At 39.1% G+C, this 18,477-nt stretch overlaps 1 protein-coding gene across 6 annotated transcripts in view; it reads left to right on the forward strand.

The window, feature by feature from the left end:
* Nucleotides 1–18,477, forward strand: part of DNM3 (dynamin 3) — a 181,285-nt gene that overhangs the window by 103,067 nt on the left and 59,741 nt on the right. For all 6 annotated transcript variants that reach the window (XM_076339776.1, XM_076339777.1, XM_076339778.1 and 3 more), the window contains one exon: nucleotides 10,709–10,818. In XM_076339776.1, coding sequence (XP_076195891.1) covers nucleotides 10,709–10,818 — 110 coding nt within the window. The remainder of the gene's footprint in view (nucleotides 1–10,708; nucleotides 10,819–18,477) is intronic.

The following is an 18,477-nucleotide window of genomic DNA, read 5'->3' on the forward strand; positions in this document are numbered from 1 at the left end:
GTTATTTCTGTTTGAGGATGTCTCTTCCCTTCCAGAGGTGCTTCTCTAAGCTTCCCCAAACTGTGGTACCTCCTGCTGACATCTGCCTGAGTTCACCATCTGCCATGGTATTTAAAGGGAGCATGTGGCCAAGGCAGTAGAATTTGTCCCTCCATTTCAGTTGTGTGTCGTTAAGGTATGCTGTAAGCTTGACGTACTTTCCCCTTAGGGTGATGCTGGAACAGGACCTCTGTTTTCTGTATGCTACTGCAAGTGAACAGCTGAGCGGCACAATGGAAATAGCTAGCAATGTGTCGAGTGTCCTTCAAAAGATACACACATTCGCATGTGAAAAAACAACATACTGTTATCAGGAAGGAGCTGCTTGTGGGTGAGCAACACTTGGACGTTTTCATTTGATATGCAGTATCTGCAGATTGAAAACTACCATGTTTGGCAGCTGTCCTACACACACCTCCCTCCGCACGTACTCCTAGTGGTAGGAGTCAGTAGTAGACTAACACTGCCTAGCACCTTGCAGTCACTTTTTAAAATGACAGTAGCTTTAAAGAATGCTTTGATGTTGCATTTTTTGCTGTTGTCCTCTAGCTCCTGATTGTTCTTAAGGCTAATAGTTTTATGATGTCTTGGATGTTCTACTAACTTTTTTTTCCACATTCCCATGCCAATGTTTGTCAGGTTCCTTCTTCTGAGTTCAGTTATTGTTCAGGGTTTGCTATGATAAAGTCTGCAATCCCCACTCGCGTTAAACTACCTACTGGGGCAGATGAGGTACATTGAGAAGCAACTTCTGTCTTTAGCAGGTTACACTCTAGAGACAACTTAAGGTCAGTTTGAGGAACAACTTTGGCTATGAGCTTCAGGAGTGTTTGTCTGGGACAGTTTCATGGAAACAGTCTTCCTGATGAATGTTTCTAAGGAGGCTTTAATCTAATAGCTATTAAATTCCAAGGACAGAGGGTTGCAGGTTTTCTTGCACATCACCATAATTATTTTAGGATATCTTTTGTCAAATTCTGAGGCACATTTCAAAACCCACTCCCTTGAAGATTTGATGGCATATGTCACTTAGCATTTGAAGGTAATGTTCTTGATATAAAGTAGAAATAGTGCTTGATGATTATTAATTTTCTTTGTTTATTTAATATAGGAACATCCCCAGGGCTACTTATTTTACAAAAAAACAGAAATGTTGTTATGATAGAGTAAGCAGGTGGTTTTCTCACTCTTGTTATAATTCAACAGTTTTTCTTTCATGAAATTAAGAAGCCAGAGTATATTTAGCCATATTATGTAGAGCAAGGAAGGAGATATCTTCAGACAGTTGTCTCAGAAGTTAATGTTTTCCATGATCCAAGTATTTTGGCTTGCTTAAAAAAAAAAAAAAAAAAAAAAGCTGAAATGTACCTTTCAAAAAATGCTGCTATTAAAAAAAAAAAAAAAGAGGGGTGGTGGAGGAGAAGTCTTGACACCAGAAGCTTGTCATAGCAGAGTTTCTCTCGGATGTCTGGAAAAAGTCTTATACTTCTGGGATGCTTTCCAAAATATTTTCAGTGACCATTGCTACAGGCGTGAACTTCTTAATGCATTTAGCAGTAATCTCCACCACAGTGAAACTGATTACTGTCTGAAAGCTTTTAATGATAACAAGCAAGTAGGGCAGCATAAATGCCATGAACTAATTTGTGTGTGTGTATTTTGTTGCATCTTCAGGAGTCTTGCAGACACAGATGTGTCGCCTCAGGAAAATCCTGCTTAATGTTTTTTACATAATTATGTAATTGCGTATTTATCATTTTGATTTTAGTAAGAAGGATATTTTTTTTTCTCCACACACACGCATGCACACACACAAAGGATCTAGTGTCTCTCCAGATACTTCAGTTGGTACCCAAAGAAAAGTATCTGGAGGCTTCCTGAGTTTGAGCTTTTCTAGGATTCATTTTATAGAAACTGAAATGCATTCAAAAGCTAGAATAGTTTTAAGAAATGCCTTTCCAGCAGAAAACAAGGGTACTGTAGCAAAGGTGTATCTTCTTCATCTACCTACCAAGGAATTTCAGGAGGCTTATAAATGAGAGGCTCTCTTTTTATGTGCAAGTTAAGGGAGTCCAGGAAGCTGAAAATACAGTTAAACTTACTGGTTTTTTTCAATCTTAACTTAATATTCCTAATGCAAGACGTCATTAGAACTGGAGAGGTTCGTCCACTCAGGCCATCACCTTCTCAAGACTGAAATCTGAGCTGCACTTCTATTCAAAGAGAATAGGTTTCAGGAATTACGTTTTTCCTTTAAATAAAAAAAATCCCACCACCAAAACGTGTGTGTGTGTACATATATAAAAAAGCATTTTTTAGGCACACACATCTATAGGTAATAAGCAAAATTGTAAACTGTAGGAATGGAAAGCTGTACCCGACTGAAAAGCTGGATCTCCCAGGAACTGGTATGTCATTGTCACTCCGTGCCCTCTGCCAGCACAGACATGCTGCACCAAAGCCCTTCATCCTGCACTGTTGCTCCCACAAACCGCTGTGATTGTTGGATGATCTGCACTAGGTGAAGAGTGAAAAATAAAAACTTGAGCACCAGTAGAGAAAAACAAGCTGTCATAAGCAGGCTTGATTGCAAGGGACAAAAAGGTCAAAGGGTACTCTTTTTCCCCCTCTACCTTCGGAGCAGCCACTGGATGCATCCAGCAGAGTTTTTCCAGACTGTCAACTGGGTTCATCAGTTGGGGCTTTCTCTCAATTTTAAATGCCAGCGCCACTTCAGTTCAGAGGGATTGCTGGCTTCTTTCCCAGACAAGATTTCCCAAATTCAAAATGACCTTTCAAGATCCTAATAAGAGCTAAACAGAGATGTCCTCTTCATCAGGCCCTTTCTCAGATTGATGCTTTTACTGTCAGCACATCCCCACAGCACAGACCAGTGAAAGACCAGCCCTTCCACTTGTGATGATAAACACCTCTTTTGAAGAGGGGCAATCTTAAATCATGTTGAATTTGTTATATATTCCAGAAACTATTACACTTCTGTTTGATGCACTGATTGTGTAAAGGCACAGGGAGTACCAGTGGAATAGCTGGATTTTTTTTTTTCTTTTTTAATCCAGCCATTCAGACTCTGCGCTAATACAATGGGATGCCTGCTCAGCCACCCCTCGTTATTGAGGGAATGAGAGATGGATGATGGGAAAGCTGTTTATCTGGGTACCATAACGTGGGGACTGCTGTACCAGCAGCAACCACATGGAGTTAGCTTGGTGCAGCAGGTTTGTTAGCTCCCACTTAAGGGCCAGCTTGGTTGCTCAGCACAGCACTCCCCAAGGATTCTGGTCGTTCGTTGTTGTGTGCTGTGCCCATCCTCTCCTCCAGGCAAGGAGAAGGAGGTATTCAGGGCTGCCCAGCTCTGAGCAGATGGATTGTGAGGTTCTGCTCTGGTGTGTGCTGCATGAATGCAAGCTGCAGCTTCAGTTCCCTGTAAACCCTTCATTAAAGTTGGACTGCTGTGCTGCAAAATAGTGATGTAGAGACATCCTATATCAGTGTCCTTCTGTGAAGTCTTGAAATGTAGCAGGATAGTAAACTCCTTTCCAGAAAGACACCGGTGACCATTTCTTGAAAGGGTGAAGTATTTCAAATACAGAGTTGTGAAGTCTTGTGGTTCTATTCCTGAATAAGTTTGGGCAGAGGGAAGTGCAGAAACAAATTCAATACCGGTTCTTATGAGAGAAGAACACTGGGAAATGAATGACACACTGTAAAATGAATGACAAGACCAGACTAAGGACTGCTTTTAACATTAGCATCAGGTTTAATCCCATAGTTGAATTCAGAAGAAACACCAGAGATATAACGTGCCTGTTGATTTTTTTTTTTTTTTTTTTTTTAAATAATATGTTGTGGGAAAAGGTACCAAAAGATTGGGAAAAAATTGCAAGTGCCAGGAGTACGCATGATTGCCTAGAAAAGATATTACAAATGCAAAATATAAAAAGATAATAACTCAAACCTGAAATAGCTTGATTCTGTCACCAAATATCTCTTTTTTCAGCTGCAGCTTCAGGTTTGGCATTTTCAGCGTTGATTTGTATAAGGAACTCATTATCTCCACCGTGGCAGAGGATGAAGTCTTGTAACACTGAGGGAATATAAGATTTGGTATTTGTGCTCTGTGCCATGTGCTCCTTTCTTCTAATGGTCTGGCTTATCGCCCTAAGCCATTGTCACATTTTTGTACTGAGATTTTCAATTTGGAGCTCTCGTTTTATTCTTTAGTGTTTTCCTAGAATTGTTTCTCTTTTATATGTTGCATAATGGTTTTTCTGTGTCTTTGTTAATATTTAATTATATATGCGCCTATATGTGACAGCTCTCTAATATGTCATACTGGATTATTCTTGTCAACATAGATACATGTAATAAAACTGCTCTCTAGGTAATGTACATCTGTTGTGGTGTAGCACAGCTACAGAGTTCTCCTGGCACACAGTGAGAGCTGAGCAGAAAGGGGAATGGTAGTGCATCATGGAGGTGTAATCCACCTTCATGTGGAGGGTGGGTATAGCTGTAGAAAACATAATTCTGAACTGGCTATACAATGAAGGAGCTGCTTTAACAGAAAAACAATGCATACATAAACATTCTAACATTTTTATGAAAAGCATAGCAAAAGAATACTTAAAAAGTTGTAGATAAGACCATTCTTCTTCCACATATGCACTCTCCCTCCAGTCTTCTACAGTCAACTCCTGCGTGGCTTTAGCTTAGTTGATAACAAAGCATTGAAGCCAAGCACTGGGTGTATATACAGCTATACCCAGCCTGTGGAGTCATCTCAGGGAGTGAGACAATATTTTTTCATTTTTTGCCTAAAGTTTTTGTCTGAAAACTTTCACTTGGGCACATAGGGAATCATTTGTACGTGTGAGAGTGCTTCTTGATGCCCATGTGGCTGGCTTTATTGAAGAATCAGAATCTATGGTGGTTTGAATCTGGTTTCAGTGGTCAAAGAAAAGAAACCCTTGGAAAAGTGCTTGGCTTCAATGCTTTGTTATCAACAGCTAAAGCCACGTAGGAGTTGACTGTAGAAGACTGGAGGGAGAGGTGCATATGTGGAAGAAGAATGGTCTTATCTACAACTTTTTAAGTATTCTTTTGCTATGCTTTTCATAAAAATGTTAGAATGTTTATGCGTTGTTTTTCTGCTAAAGCAGCTCCTTCATTGTATAGACAGTTCAGAATTATGTTTTCTACAGCTAGACCCAGGAGCATGTTCAGGCCTGAATCCCACATTGCTAAGTTGTCTGTAATAAAATAATTTGCTTTGTTTTTCTTCAAAAGTTTGCAGTAACGTGAATATCTCATGCTTCATTTTTCAGAGTATGCTTTAAAGCCAAGTGTGGTAAAGCAGAGACTGTTGTGAAGATGCTGTGTGGCTTTCTAAACTGAGAGAGAAAAAATAGAAATAGAAACACAGCAAAATTTTCTTGGGTATATTTAAAGTTAGAATATGGTTAACTCTTGGATATTGATTTAAATACTATAAAAGCTGCTATGAGGCATCTTAATAGTTTGCATTTTCATCAAATGCCAGAGAGTAGGCTATTCTGCACTGGTAGTGAGAACAGCTTCTAAGGTGTAAACAATTCTGAGCCTTTCCTTTTCAGGAGTAAACAGGTATAGTTTCAGCCCACCACCAGCATTTCCTTACACTTCCTATTTTTTTTCTTCTTCTTTCTTTAATGTAGATCGCTCTGGCTCAGCAGGTTCACAAGCCACTGCTTCCTGTGTTGTTCCTGTCTGTAAAATGAAGGGTAGTGATCCAGCCATCTAAAATAGTACAGTTCTGTAGAATATCTTCATTTTGGTATTATTTTCTGCCTCTGCTGCTTAACTGCTTTGCCAAATAGTTGCTCAGCTTTGGTGTTCCACCTACACGTTTTAGCACCCTGGTTGCAGGATACCTTAATGATACCCTGCCATCACTAGCTACTTGCAGAAACAAGGTCTAGCACGATGCCTGTAAGTCAGGTAAGTACTAGGCCTGAGTTACTAATGTGGAAACAGATACAGAGAGTAGTAGTGTTGGTCTGGAAATCTAGTTCAGAGGGAGAAATGCCAACCTTTTTATCTGCTGTTCCCAAGCTTTAATTCAAAGCCGTCTTCCTCGGTTTATGTTTTTAAAGTAGTTCACTGTTTTGCCTCATTAATGCCTAATACTTGTTAATGCCTCATACTAATGGCAGAGGTATTCCACGGATACCTATATTTGCTATCAGTGCGCAGTAATTACTCTTGAGAGTTGGACTTTCAATACAAATGACGCACAGAATGAATCCTGCTGTAAACCAGACCTTGTTCCAACTTTTCCAGTGTCGCCTGCACTTCTAGTTGGGAGCTTGATTTCCTTGAACCTGTGGTCCCTACAATCGGTGTAGGCAGGTTTTGGTTGGTGTCATGACGCCCCAGTTGGAAACTGGTGTTCTAAAAAGCATTACAGAGTGGTGAGCAAACCGTCTCAATTCCCTGTGACATAACTGAAAGCGTGATTAGACCAACACTCAGGCTCAGACCTGTCTTTCAGAATCTGAGCATCATATATTTGAATTGTCCTGCATGAATTTTGCTTCTGTTCCTCAGGCTATGAAATGGGGAGTAGAGTTTGTCCTGCATGCTGCTGTTGTGCAGTAGCCATCTTCAAGTGACAAATAAAAATGAGAATCACCTTTGATAACTGGAAGAAGCTGAAGTAATTTAACAATCTCTTTTCTTTAAGCAAAGGAATTCTGTTCCCCTTATAATCCAGTTAGCTGACATAGTATCCCGGGTTTCTTCTGCTGTTCTGATGGAGCCTACAAAGTTCCAAGAGCAGAGAATGATTTCTGCCCCGGCTGAAAATGAAATGGAAGTTCATTAGCTTGGAAGTGCTGGCTGACACCTTGCTGGGGGGAGGGGACCTGCTGTTGTATTTTTTGCATCCCTTGTGCCACTTTGGACTTCAGCAGTATTTATTTTTAGTATATTTAAACACTGCAGAAGGAAGGGGCAGTTGTAATATGGCATATTTACATCATGCTGTCAGTTCCTGGCAGCTTACTCGCCTGTCAGAGAACAGAACTAGTCCATTAAGGAGGTGAGTGCTACTTATGCCCACGAGTGGTGAAACATCGTCTCAAGGGTGGGAAGGCCTCCCTAGGCTAGCAGGTTGGTTTGTTTTTCTAAGGTGCATTATGGGGATTTTTTTTTTTTTTCATGTCACAGAGACAGGAATGGGCTGTGCTACCTCCCACTTTTTCCTTCTTCTCCTCTACTCTGTATAGGAAAAAGAGAGGCAAAGTCTTTACAGGAGATCAGCATGTGCTGGTTTTTCCCCTCATGTCACGCTTAAGTTCTCTGCCCCGTTATAAAAATAAAAATCTATAAATAAAAAAGAACAAATGCTGAGGGGGACAAACTGGACCCACAGTTATGTGCATGTTGCCACTTGTTAGAAGTGTGCCTAGCCCCATTCCTCCCAGGCTTCATACATTCTCTGTTTCTGATGCTGTCAGCCTCTCAGGATGGGAAACATTGACAGATAGTCCTGGCTGGAGCTTTTTTTGCCCTGCCATAACATAATATTAATTGAGCTAAGGCTGAAATGATGTTGGGCTCATCTGCTGTTGAATTAGCTAGTGCTCCATTTATACATATTTTTTTTCTCTTTGAGGGGAAAAAAAAAGTTGCTATGGGTTTTGCTGCTGCACTTTAATGTTGCAGTAATACCATTCTCCTGGAATTAAGCAGTTTTTAGGTCTGATCTCTCATATATGACATGCTGTCTCTGTTAGCTTCAAGCATAGGCACCCTATGATTTCCTTTTCTTGGAAACTGCTCTGTCTCAGCATGTGGGTAGGAGGCCGTGTAAATAAATACCAACCACTTCTTAGCCTTCAGTAGGCATTTCCTTTTTCCTGGTGGCTACAGAAGAAACACTTTCTCACAGCTGGGCATCAAACATTTATAAAACTTTCCTGCTTGTGGAATTTTTGTTTAGACAATCAGATTTTTGGTATAGTTTTTTCATCAGTTTCTATTTTTACTCATCTGTGGTTGCTTGGTTTGTCAGTAAATAGTGTCTGTCAGAACGAACACTTAATCAGAAACTTAAATTTCTGATAATTGAATAGTAAATCATTATAAGCATATTCTGTAACAGTGAAAGATAAGTTTTAAAGAATAAAAATTAAGCTTATCTAGTTTTTTTTCTTAGTTATGATAGAATAAATAACATTGATATTTCTGCCCAAAAGATTTTTTTTAAAATATATAACCTGTCTTAAACGTTTGAAATAGAAAACAAAGTATCTTACGTTACCATGCAGTCCAGCTTTCAACTGAAAAAAATTATTTCCTTTTAATAGAAAGTTTAATATGTGTTCTCCTGAATTTATACGCTAGGATATTTTTCAAGTGTGTGTCACTTTGTTGTGGCAGCAAAGCTAACACACTGTTACCTTTTAAATGCTACCAGAACTATTTAGGACATAAGTTTATAATATCAAAACGGATCATATCAATAAAAATCAGTATTAGAGGACAGTACTGCTAATTTTTATACATAAATATCTGATCTATAAGTTCTTTAGTTAGTTTCATTTACTATTATTTATTTACTTTTTTTATTGGTAAATTATGAATTTACTTTGCTTAGTTTTATTTATCTTAGTGGTAATACTTACTGAATGGATGACGGTATACTCTATCTTCAGGGATAGCCCCAAAGGTTCAGAAAGTGGAAGCAGAATATAGATATGAACTGTGGTAAATAGCTATAGACTGGCACAGGACTAGACTCCTTCATCAGAATTGTTGTTAGATGAGAGAGTGAAGAATATACATATGTATGATCTTTTGTGGGTAATAATTTCTAGGATGGCTAAGCTAGAGGTAGTTTGAAAATCCATCAGATACTTTTTATGTAATACTTCCACACTGGATTTGAGAACTTTTTTATTCAACAAAACAAGACAGTAGAAACCATGCTTTTCCAGGAGGGCCTTTGAAATATGCTTTTTCCTTTACTGAGGCCTGTTATGACGCTGTCTAGGAAAGTGAGCCATTGTTGGACACGTCACTGTATTTTTATAGTTTCACTCTTAGGTACATTCTCATCCAGTTTAGTTTTGCAATCTGCTGAAGCTTAGCCAAGTTGAATTGCATCTGCCCTCACAGTACACACATCTCAGTCTGGCTAGGACTTCTTCCAGTTCTGTGCAGTGGAAGTTACTTGTGTGTATTTCTTCTGGGAAATACGTTTTGAGAAAAATGAGTCCTCGTTTGGTTTGTGCCTTTTGCCCTGTTTTATGGCATACAATAAACTATTATGACGTGTATTTCTTACTTGAGCCAGCTACCATAAGTGATGTCCCAGTTCACAATTCTCCAGTAAGTGCAATGGGTGCTAGACTTTACAGCTAGTTCTGATGATGGCTAGACAGAGACTAGTCAGTCTTGCTTCATGTTGGCAGATAAGGGACTGTGAAGGAATCCTAAGCTTTCCAGCTTTGGTGATTTATTGAACTTCCGTAGAGTCATTGGGTAGCCAAATTCACGAGAACCCCATTTGGTATCTGCTGCACAAATTCCAGGGCATAAATCCTCTCCCCACTTCATTGCTGCCATGGTAATGGCACCAGCCTTAACAGTCCCGTAATGGCCTTTGAAAGCTGTTAAACTCTGTACTGTGTTAGTACCCTTGTCAGCCATTTTATTGTGATGTGCAAAACCAGAATGGGGGGATGAGGATGCAAGTGTTGCCCCTCTTGTCTTTGGATCGCTTCTACTTAGCATCAGGTGTATTTCCAAAGCAAAATGGAGAGGTTTGCCCTGGTTCATCCATCAGTATGAGGACTTGAAGGAAGTTTAACACAATGGGAACAGCTAATAATCTTAGGGCTTTTTTGTTCTGACATCATAAAGTATCTTGAAAGTGTCACTAGTCCTTAATTTGGAGTTACAGGTAGCAAGAAACCTAGAAAAGGTGAAATTATAGTGATTGTGCTGTAAATGAGAATGTGCTGTAAATGAGAGTTGTGTTGAAAATGTAAAAGGAGTTGGCTACAGCAAGAGTGAATAGATATTCCTCCTGTTTGGAAGCTGGTTAGATTAGAGTCTGGTTTTGTTTGTATATGGTATATATAAAACCTCGATGATGGTATGATTTTGATTTGTATGATTTTTGTATTTTCCACTGGAGGGATCATCAAATACCATCCCTAAATAATTAATAATAGTAATTCTAGATAGAGATGAATTTTATGTCACGGGTTACTCCAGTTGCTACGCACACATGGTAGAAGAGTTCTGTATTGATTAGACACTTTCATTTTAGTTAAGTCTGACCCTTTTCTTTTTAGAATTCAGAGGAATGAAGAACAATTAATGTAGATGCTTATGTGTTCAAGATGGAATTTTTTTTATTAGGAAATGTTTTAAAAGGGTCAGTGAAAAACAGAACTGGAATTGAGGTTTCATTTCTGTTGCAGGTATGTCTATGAAAGATAAGCAGACATTTCAATTTTGGATATTCCCGTACGATAATAAATGTACTGAAGGCATTACCAACTGAACAGAGCTTGCTGAGATCAGGCTTCTTTGAGACTTCTCACATAGTGTTGTTTTAATCTGTTGGTTTCCCCCCCCCCCCCCCCCCCCCCCCCAGGAAAAAGAGAAGAAGTATATGCTTCCTTTGGACAACTTGAAAGTGCGAGATGTTGAAAAGAGCTTCATGTCTAGCAAACATATCTTTGGATTGTTTAACACGGAGCAGAGGTAAGAAAATGTGCTATTCTGCAGATACTTCTATAAAACTGTATCTAGTGGAGCATTTTAATAACTGGGAGTGCAGTTCTGGTATTTCCACTATGTTGAGTGAACAAATATCTTGATACTCTTGATTTATCTGCCGCTTTGCTGTTGCATAACCATGGGATGAAAGGTTAGTGTCCTCCTAGCCACTCATGGGGTGAAACAGCTCCATGATTAGTCATCTAGTTCTTCTGTATGGCTGAATAATCATCTCCTGATCCTATTTTTGTTTTGTTTGGCAATCACCTAGGCTTACCAAAACATTCATGACTTCTGTACCTTGTGACCAGATTCAACTGGTGTAAATCACAAAAGCGTCATTGCTTTTCACTTTCTCCAGTGGAAAATCTTGCCTGTCTGTAATCTTGGGAGTCATTCTATTGTTTGTTTGGGTTTAAATGCTGCTGAATGGAGAACAAATGAGAGTCCTCTGCTTCCCTAATTAATTAGAATCTTTGCTTTGTAGTGTTTGCCTCATACTTTTCCTTTCAGACTCCATCCGCTGATTTAAGTGGTGTGGGTACCCTATGGAAGCCTACTCCTGATGCACAGCCAGTTCAGATTACTGTGCACAAATAAGTCAAGAAAACATGACAACACTTAGACATAAAAGCGACCTGTAAATTTTATTTTTTTTTACTGAAGAGGAGAGTTGCATTTGCAGCTGTCTCAGTGGAATTGCATTTCAGCAGATAAGGTGCAATTTCTGTAAGTTCTTTTTCAGGAAAATAAGTAAAATTAATTGCGGTGGTAGCATGGATAGATGCCCTTGTTTTCCTCTTCTCTTCTGCTAAGTCCCTTCACACCTGCTCCCCCCTCGCATCGCCAAAGCTTGGCAATACATTCAGATGTTGTTCAGGATGATGAGGGCTGGATGTGGCTCCCTGCAGAGCCAGCTGTTGTTGCTTCTGAACTAGCCAGAAATAGTCCTTTCAAAAGCAAGGCATGCCCCTCCCTCCTGCAAAGCAAAAGCAAAACACAGGATTTCTGGGCTGTCAAGTTTCTGCTGGCCCCAGAAACATGAGGACACAATGTGAGTCTCACTCTGAACTACCCCATGAAGGCTTTGCCTACATCTGCTGACATCTCAGCTAGCCTACATGTGGACATTGTCTGCCAGGAGATGCCCTTTGAAAGTATGTCGCACACATACTTGCTGGGAATAAGATTTCAAACACTTGACCACTTGCATTTCTGGCGCACAGAAAAAAGCTTTGAAAAACTTTTTATGTTTTTAAAAACGTAGATGATCTTCTGATGCTGGAAATAAATGTAATTCTGATTATTCTGCTATAGATGTGTGAATCGTCCCAACGCTGCACCTACATCAGTCAAGAAAGATAACTTTGTCCTGGTGGCTTGATATCAGCTGTACATATTAAGTTCCTTCCGTGAGAAATCTGTTAATTTTAGCTCATTGTTTCTCCTTTGTTTTTGCTAATGGCTTTGAATATTTTCATCATCTTAAATATTAATCAGTGAACTGCTGTGAAAAATCCAAGAGAAGCATGCATTACCATTGGCAAATTTGGGATTTATTTGAGTGTTATATAGCTGCACATTCACATTTTCACTGCATCTCCTTACACACTGGACAACAAGGGTTTCAAAATCGGATTTCTAAAATGTTTGCCATATCTGTAATAACCCTGCCCATTTGGGCTGTGAGTAGACCCTCCAGCATCTGCAAGCTGCTCTAAAAACATCCTTATATCTATATGAACATGTTAAGACATGACAGCACAGTGATAAGATGACAAAATAACTTTGACTTGGGAGAGGCTGTTTATGAAGGCAGTCTTCCAGCTTAAAAGGAGGCAGAACTTGTTCATGAAGAAATATTTATTGAATTCTAATTACAACGGCAATTCCTATGTTACTATAAAACAGCTGGGTTTTGATATTTCTAAAAATCTACCTGTTGGCCCAAATTGGTCAAAACAACTTTAGTATCACTTTCCACTGTCTCAATTCATAGATTGTCACAATTCATAGATTGTGTCAGCAGAAGAAGGGATACTGGGGCTTGAGTAAAGTGATCTGGCCCTCAACTGGGGACTGTGTTCCCTGTCCCAGATTCTTAGGGAAACTGAAACAGGGAATCGGCAAAGATCTGTTGAAATAAGGAGTCTCGTTTTTGTTTTACTTTATGCTAATCTGTTGATTTCTGGTTTCTGAATGGGGGTGGGTGGGGGTGTGTGTGTGTGAATATGGCTTGCTTTTCAAAATTCATGTACAAATTAACTTAGTTTCTGGTTGTATTTTTTTTGGGGGGTGGGGTGGTTGTTTTTTTTAATTAAAAAAACCTTAGCAATTGACAAAGAAATCGGGTTTCTCTGTCTGAGTTTGCCCACTGAGGGTTCTGGTTATGGAACCGGTTTGCTATTTAAGATGTAGGTCATTAAAGAACAAAGGCAAAATCATCTGTTCCAGCTTCCATGATAGCATGGAGATTATTCTGTATGTCTTCCCCCCCCCCCCCCAATAATCTGCAGCATTTTTTTCATTGACTAAGCAAACCTCCTTAATGTTCAATTAAAGTATTTTAATTTTCAAGCAAAATCCCTTTAGGAGAAGAATTTTAATAAGCTTGTTCTCTTTTTCATTCCCAGCCCCTCACTGCATAGGTATTTGCTACAGCCATATGTTTCTGATACTGTACATTTCAATAGTTTCCTGGATTATGCACGGCATTTTTTCCATTTATGAAAACCTTTCCAGTTCTGAAATATAGTTACCAGGAAAATGCTTGTTTCACTGCATAGAAGGAAAAACCATCTTGAGTTAGCTGAGGCTTGGGGATAGATGCAGAAGGAAACTAACAGTATCTGTCATTTTGATTTACTGCAGAAGTCAACAGTTCTCTGACAGGAATCAAATGTGACTTGGTAATGTACAGTAAATGGAGACTGTGACAATTGATTTCACAGTGAAGATAAATTCTCATGAAATGAACATAATTGTATGTTTATGAAAAGGCTGCATTTGTGAAATAATTAAATTCTTTTCCTGTTACTTTCTAATTAAAATTTTAAAAAGGGAAAAAAAAAAGGAAAACCTCTTGGTGTGAAATAGATATAGTATTGCTTAAAGAATGGGGGGGTAAGTTTTGTTTCTCAGCAAACTAAGTAATTTATTTAAAGTTTTTGAGTGGGCCCATCTACTTAATTTATAGACTCCATGGAACACCTTTGGAGATAGACTCCTCTAGTTTACTTACCTTAGCAGTGTTAGATATTAAAACAAGTATATTAGAGTGAGTGCCCTTTGACTCCTGGATCATTTTTGGCTATGTCCCTCTACATGAGTCTGCCTTTAAGCAACTGAAGTTGAGCTGTAGGGTCAAGCAGCACATGTCTAAAGCTAAAGCTGTCAAGAAAGTGCTATTTTGTGTTGACCATCCTTTTCTCCTCCACAGTAAACTGCTGGCAAGTCTTTTAGATTGGAAAAGAGATCAAGTATATTAAAAGTATTTGAAAATAATTATACTGTAGGAAAAAACCTAATGTTTGCAGTACCGCTGTAGAAAATAATGTGAAGTTGTGTAGATGTAGCCACTGATTGACTTTCTTAGGCAGAGCTAAGAATGGAGGAGAGAGGATTCTTGTCAGCGCCTGTGCTTACACACAGTAGATTAACCTGCGATGTCCTCATTGATGAATGTGTAAGACTCTTGTGCAGAGTTCAAGAACAAACAAAACAAATTCTGCCCATCCCAGAAAGTTTACTTTCCTTCTAGGATTTCATTCCAAACACTTTGCCTATTCCCCCACATATTTCCTGTAAAAATTATTTGCTGATTGGTGTTGCTTCTTTTACCTAAGTATTGTAGTCTGGGACAAGAACTGTAGTCTTAAGTGTGCCTCTCTTTAGGATCTATGCAGTGGTCCCATCTCTCCCTAATTAAGAAGGGCAAGCAGTCATCATTTCTCATGATCTTGCCTGGTTGACTACAGGATCCACATGGCACTATTGTACTAGATTCTGTGTCATTCTAAAGTAGTCCTTTGCCTTTGCAGTAGAGTAGTTGCGCTTTTTTCCTGATTTATTGGTCAATAAATTGTATTACTGTATTACAATTCTATCTAAATACTACTTCTCTTTTAAGTAAAGGAGGAGTGATGAGTAAAAACTCTCTTCTTTTGCTACAAGCAGAGAAAAAGCTTCCCTTCCACCTTTTCTCTAAGTCTGGAGAGATGAATTCTCTTTCTTTTGTGCGAGAAGAGATTCTACTAGGTAAAGATTTTTGGTGTGTTAAAATGGTAGTAGGCTGAAGTGTTTGAGTTGGTGAATTTTCAGGCCTTTCCTACCAATACTGAGAGTAGCAACCATACAATGAGGAAGAGTTACCTGGTGGAGAGTCCCTTATCAGTAGTCTTTCTTATGTAGGAAGCTCTGTTCCTCTTCAGACTCATTCCTTTCCTTGGAGCCAAAGAAGCAGAACCAGTGTGTGAAATTCTCCCTTCCTTGCAGAGGAAGATGCCACCAAGTCTCTCTGTCTTTTACTTTCCTGCCCAACCAGGACCCAGATGAAACTGAGTAACAGTGTTGCTTTCCTCACCTCTATGGTTCTGTATGATAGGGTGATGTGAGGAGCAAATTCAAAGCACAGAACTGTTCCTGTTTGCCTTCACAAGAATAGGTTCCTGAGAGCTAAATGCTCCTCAATAATCATGAAGCAGTGTGACAGAACCTACCATCCCTCCATGGGAGCTGACGGAGGCAGCTTGAGGGCACACAATAGGACTGGAAATAGAACTGCCAGATGATAAATTTTAGCTACCAGGTCCTGCGTACACTCTGACTGTCAGGAATCATATTGCACAAGAAACTGCGTTGTCTAGTAGGACCCAGGAAAGTATGCTATGTCTACTCAGTGAAAAGTATGACAGTTTTTATTTTGGGTGCGTGTTGTTGGCTGAGCGTTGGTCTAGAAGGGAACTGAGCACAAGTCTTCTCTGGGACTCCAAATGCACTAGAGCTTTAAGTACTCAATTTCTTCTTATGGACAGCAACTGGTTAACTGCTATCCATATATAAGGGAAATTGGGCAAGAGCCAAAATAAAGGGAACTAGTGAAAGGAGACCGGGTCAGAGGAGGTGTTGGATGGAAGCCAGGCTAAAGGAGAAAGCCTAAGATGAGATGTATGTTTAGTTACTGTTTTTGAATTACTCAGCTAAGCCCCAGGAAGAGCTGGACTGTAAGCTATTCAGAGCCCTTTCTGTTAGAAATGGAAGAATGAGAATCTATTTAATTAAAAAACCCCACAAATTTAATCTAGGAAAAAAGCTGCTAATGTTTGTAAACAAACTTATAAGATGCTTGTGAGTATAATATTTAAGAATAGGAAAAACATACAAACCCAAGGAATAACTAGCCTTTAGCCCCCAAGTCCATTCCATATTAAAAAAAAAAAGAAAAAAGAAAAAAAGGTTGGGTTTTTTCTGGAGTATTTCCTTTTTGTCATTATTAACAAGAATTCTTTGTATGATAAATAAAACATAGTATGGTGGATAGGTGGTGCAGGTACTGAGGTTTAAAACTGGTATTACAGAGCAAAAAGGGGTTCTCGGGGAAAGAAACAGCAATGCCAAACCCATACCTTAAATATGATAGTTACACTGTACTTCAAGAAAATTCCCTAAGTGATCGTGTGGCATCTGAAATGTTAGTGACACCTACCAGAGACATGGGTGTTTTTAAGCATGGGCCAAGTCATGGCTGGTAAACTTGACTCAGCCTGCAGGACAGCTTCACCTTGCCTGCTCGCTGTGACCCAGCAAGGTCTGGTCCCCACTGCCCCATCCAGAGAAGCACAGGACTGGAGCAGAAGATGTGCTCCCTCCATGCGTGATGGGGCTCTGACAGCTGTGAGCAGCTCTTGCGTCTGTGTGGCCCCAAGGCAGGTTCCAAAACACGCTTCCATCCCTCACCACGAAAAGGATCAAACCTTCTTCAACAGGGAGTTACGGAATATTTTAGTGCCAGTTGCTGTTACTACTGCTGATTTTGGCCTATATGATGTTAGTTTTGGCTGCATTTCTGTTCTGGATTACATATAGAACTTTAGATACTTCATTGTCCAGGCTTGGCTATGTACTGATCAGCACATCTTCTGTTCATTTTCACCTTAAAATTGTGTGTTTGTCTGTGTGTATTTGTGCATGTGAACTTGAAAAGATCCCTATACTTCTGGGAGACCACTTCCATGAGTTAGGTGGTAAAATCCTTAAGTGGTATTACTTTATGACATTGTCTCGGAGGTTGTCTCTTTGGCTTTTCTGGATACTAAGAAAAAATCTTCAGAGACACATGTAATTAATTTTAATTAGCATTCACATTGGACTGATCTGAAATGGCACGCCTTGATAGAAAATGTTAGTCATTGCTGTTAACTCAGAGCAGATGGTCATTTTTGTTTCTTTAAAATATATGATTTGCAGAGCTTCTAGTAGAGCTTTCTTGTATGAAAAATAGTGCATATATTCAGAGCACCCATTGTGGAACTACAGGTGTCTAAAATGGTAGACTAAGACTAAGGTTGAATAAGCAGCATGTGTACAGTGGATTTGCAGGTTGAATAAGTAGAGAACATACAGTGGAGTTTCATCCAAGATTATCTTTCCCAATTGTGCATGTATATTTGGAGTATCTGGATTCTGTTATTTTCTCCCTTTTTCATTGTAGGTGACTATGAAACCCATATTCTGTACGATTCCATTTTCAATCAAATAAGAAATATCTAAGAATTGAATCTTTTGTGTTTTTCATGGAATAAAATTGGGCTGATTTGCATTTGGTTCCAGATTTTTAATGTTCATTTTAATTCTGCTTGCATCCTAATAAAAAGACCAGAAGTTTACAAAAAACCCCAAACATTTGGATGATAAGCACAGTTGTCTGAAATCTCTGTAAAAGAAGATATTCATTTATCTTTCAGTCTGTGACTAGCTTCACTCGCTTCAGCGCAACTGCTTCAGTTAAATATGGTTTTATGTTCTTTGCAGGACTAAAGTGGCTTATAGGCACAATTCTAAAAATTTCACTAATATTCTTGCTCTGTAATTGCTGTTCTGTCTCCTCCCATATTGGCAAGAGTTAATGCATCTTCATTTAATCTTGGTTTGTATTTTATATATATATATATATATAAAAAAAATCACATGCACATACAGTATATCTTTGTCTACTGAAATGTTCCAGATCCAACTCAGTCTAAAAGCTGTATATGCTCATGGTTAATATGTGGATATGCATTAATACATATGCATGCATATTAACTGGGTTTGTAATGTGTCTACAGTGGTTGCCCTTAAGTCTTTCTAGGTTTGTTGGAGATAAATATTCAACCTTATCTTAGTATTAAGAAATTGCAAGAGATACTATACATCTTGAGGTCTAACAGTTGAGTTTTCTCAGATGGCGAGCAGTTTTTATGTGCTGCCACTGTAGAGGGAAACCTATTGGTATTGCCTCCACTGTGGCAAGCAACTAGAAAGTTCGTTATTTGTGATTTTCAGTTGTGTGTTATTCACCTGTCGGTCCTGGATTGTATAGTTCTGCTGTTTTATAGGTAATCAAACCTTCCCTATGCAATGTTGACAGCCCAGGCTTCAGGACTA

This window comes from Aptenodytes patagonicus, chromosome 5 (assembly GCF_965638725.1).
Source record: "Aptenodytes patagonicus chromosome 5, bAptPat1.pri.cur, whole genome shotgun sequence".
NCBI classification, from domain to species: domain Eukaryota; kingdom Metazoa; phylum Chordata; class Aves; order Sphenisciformes; family Spheniscidae; genus Aptenodytes; species Aptenodytes patagonicus.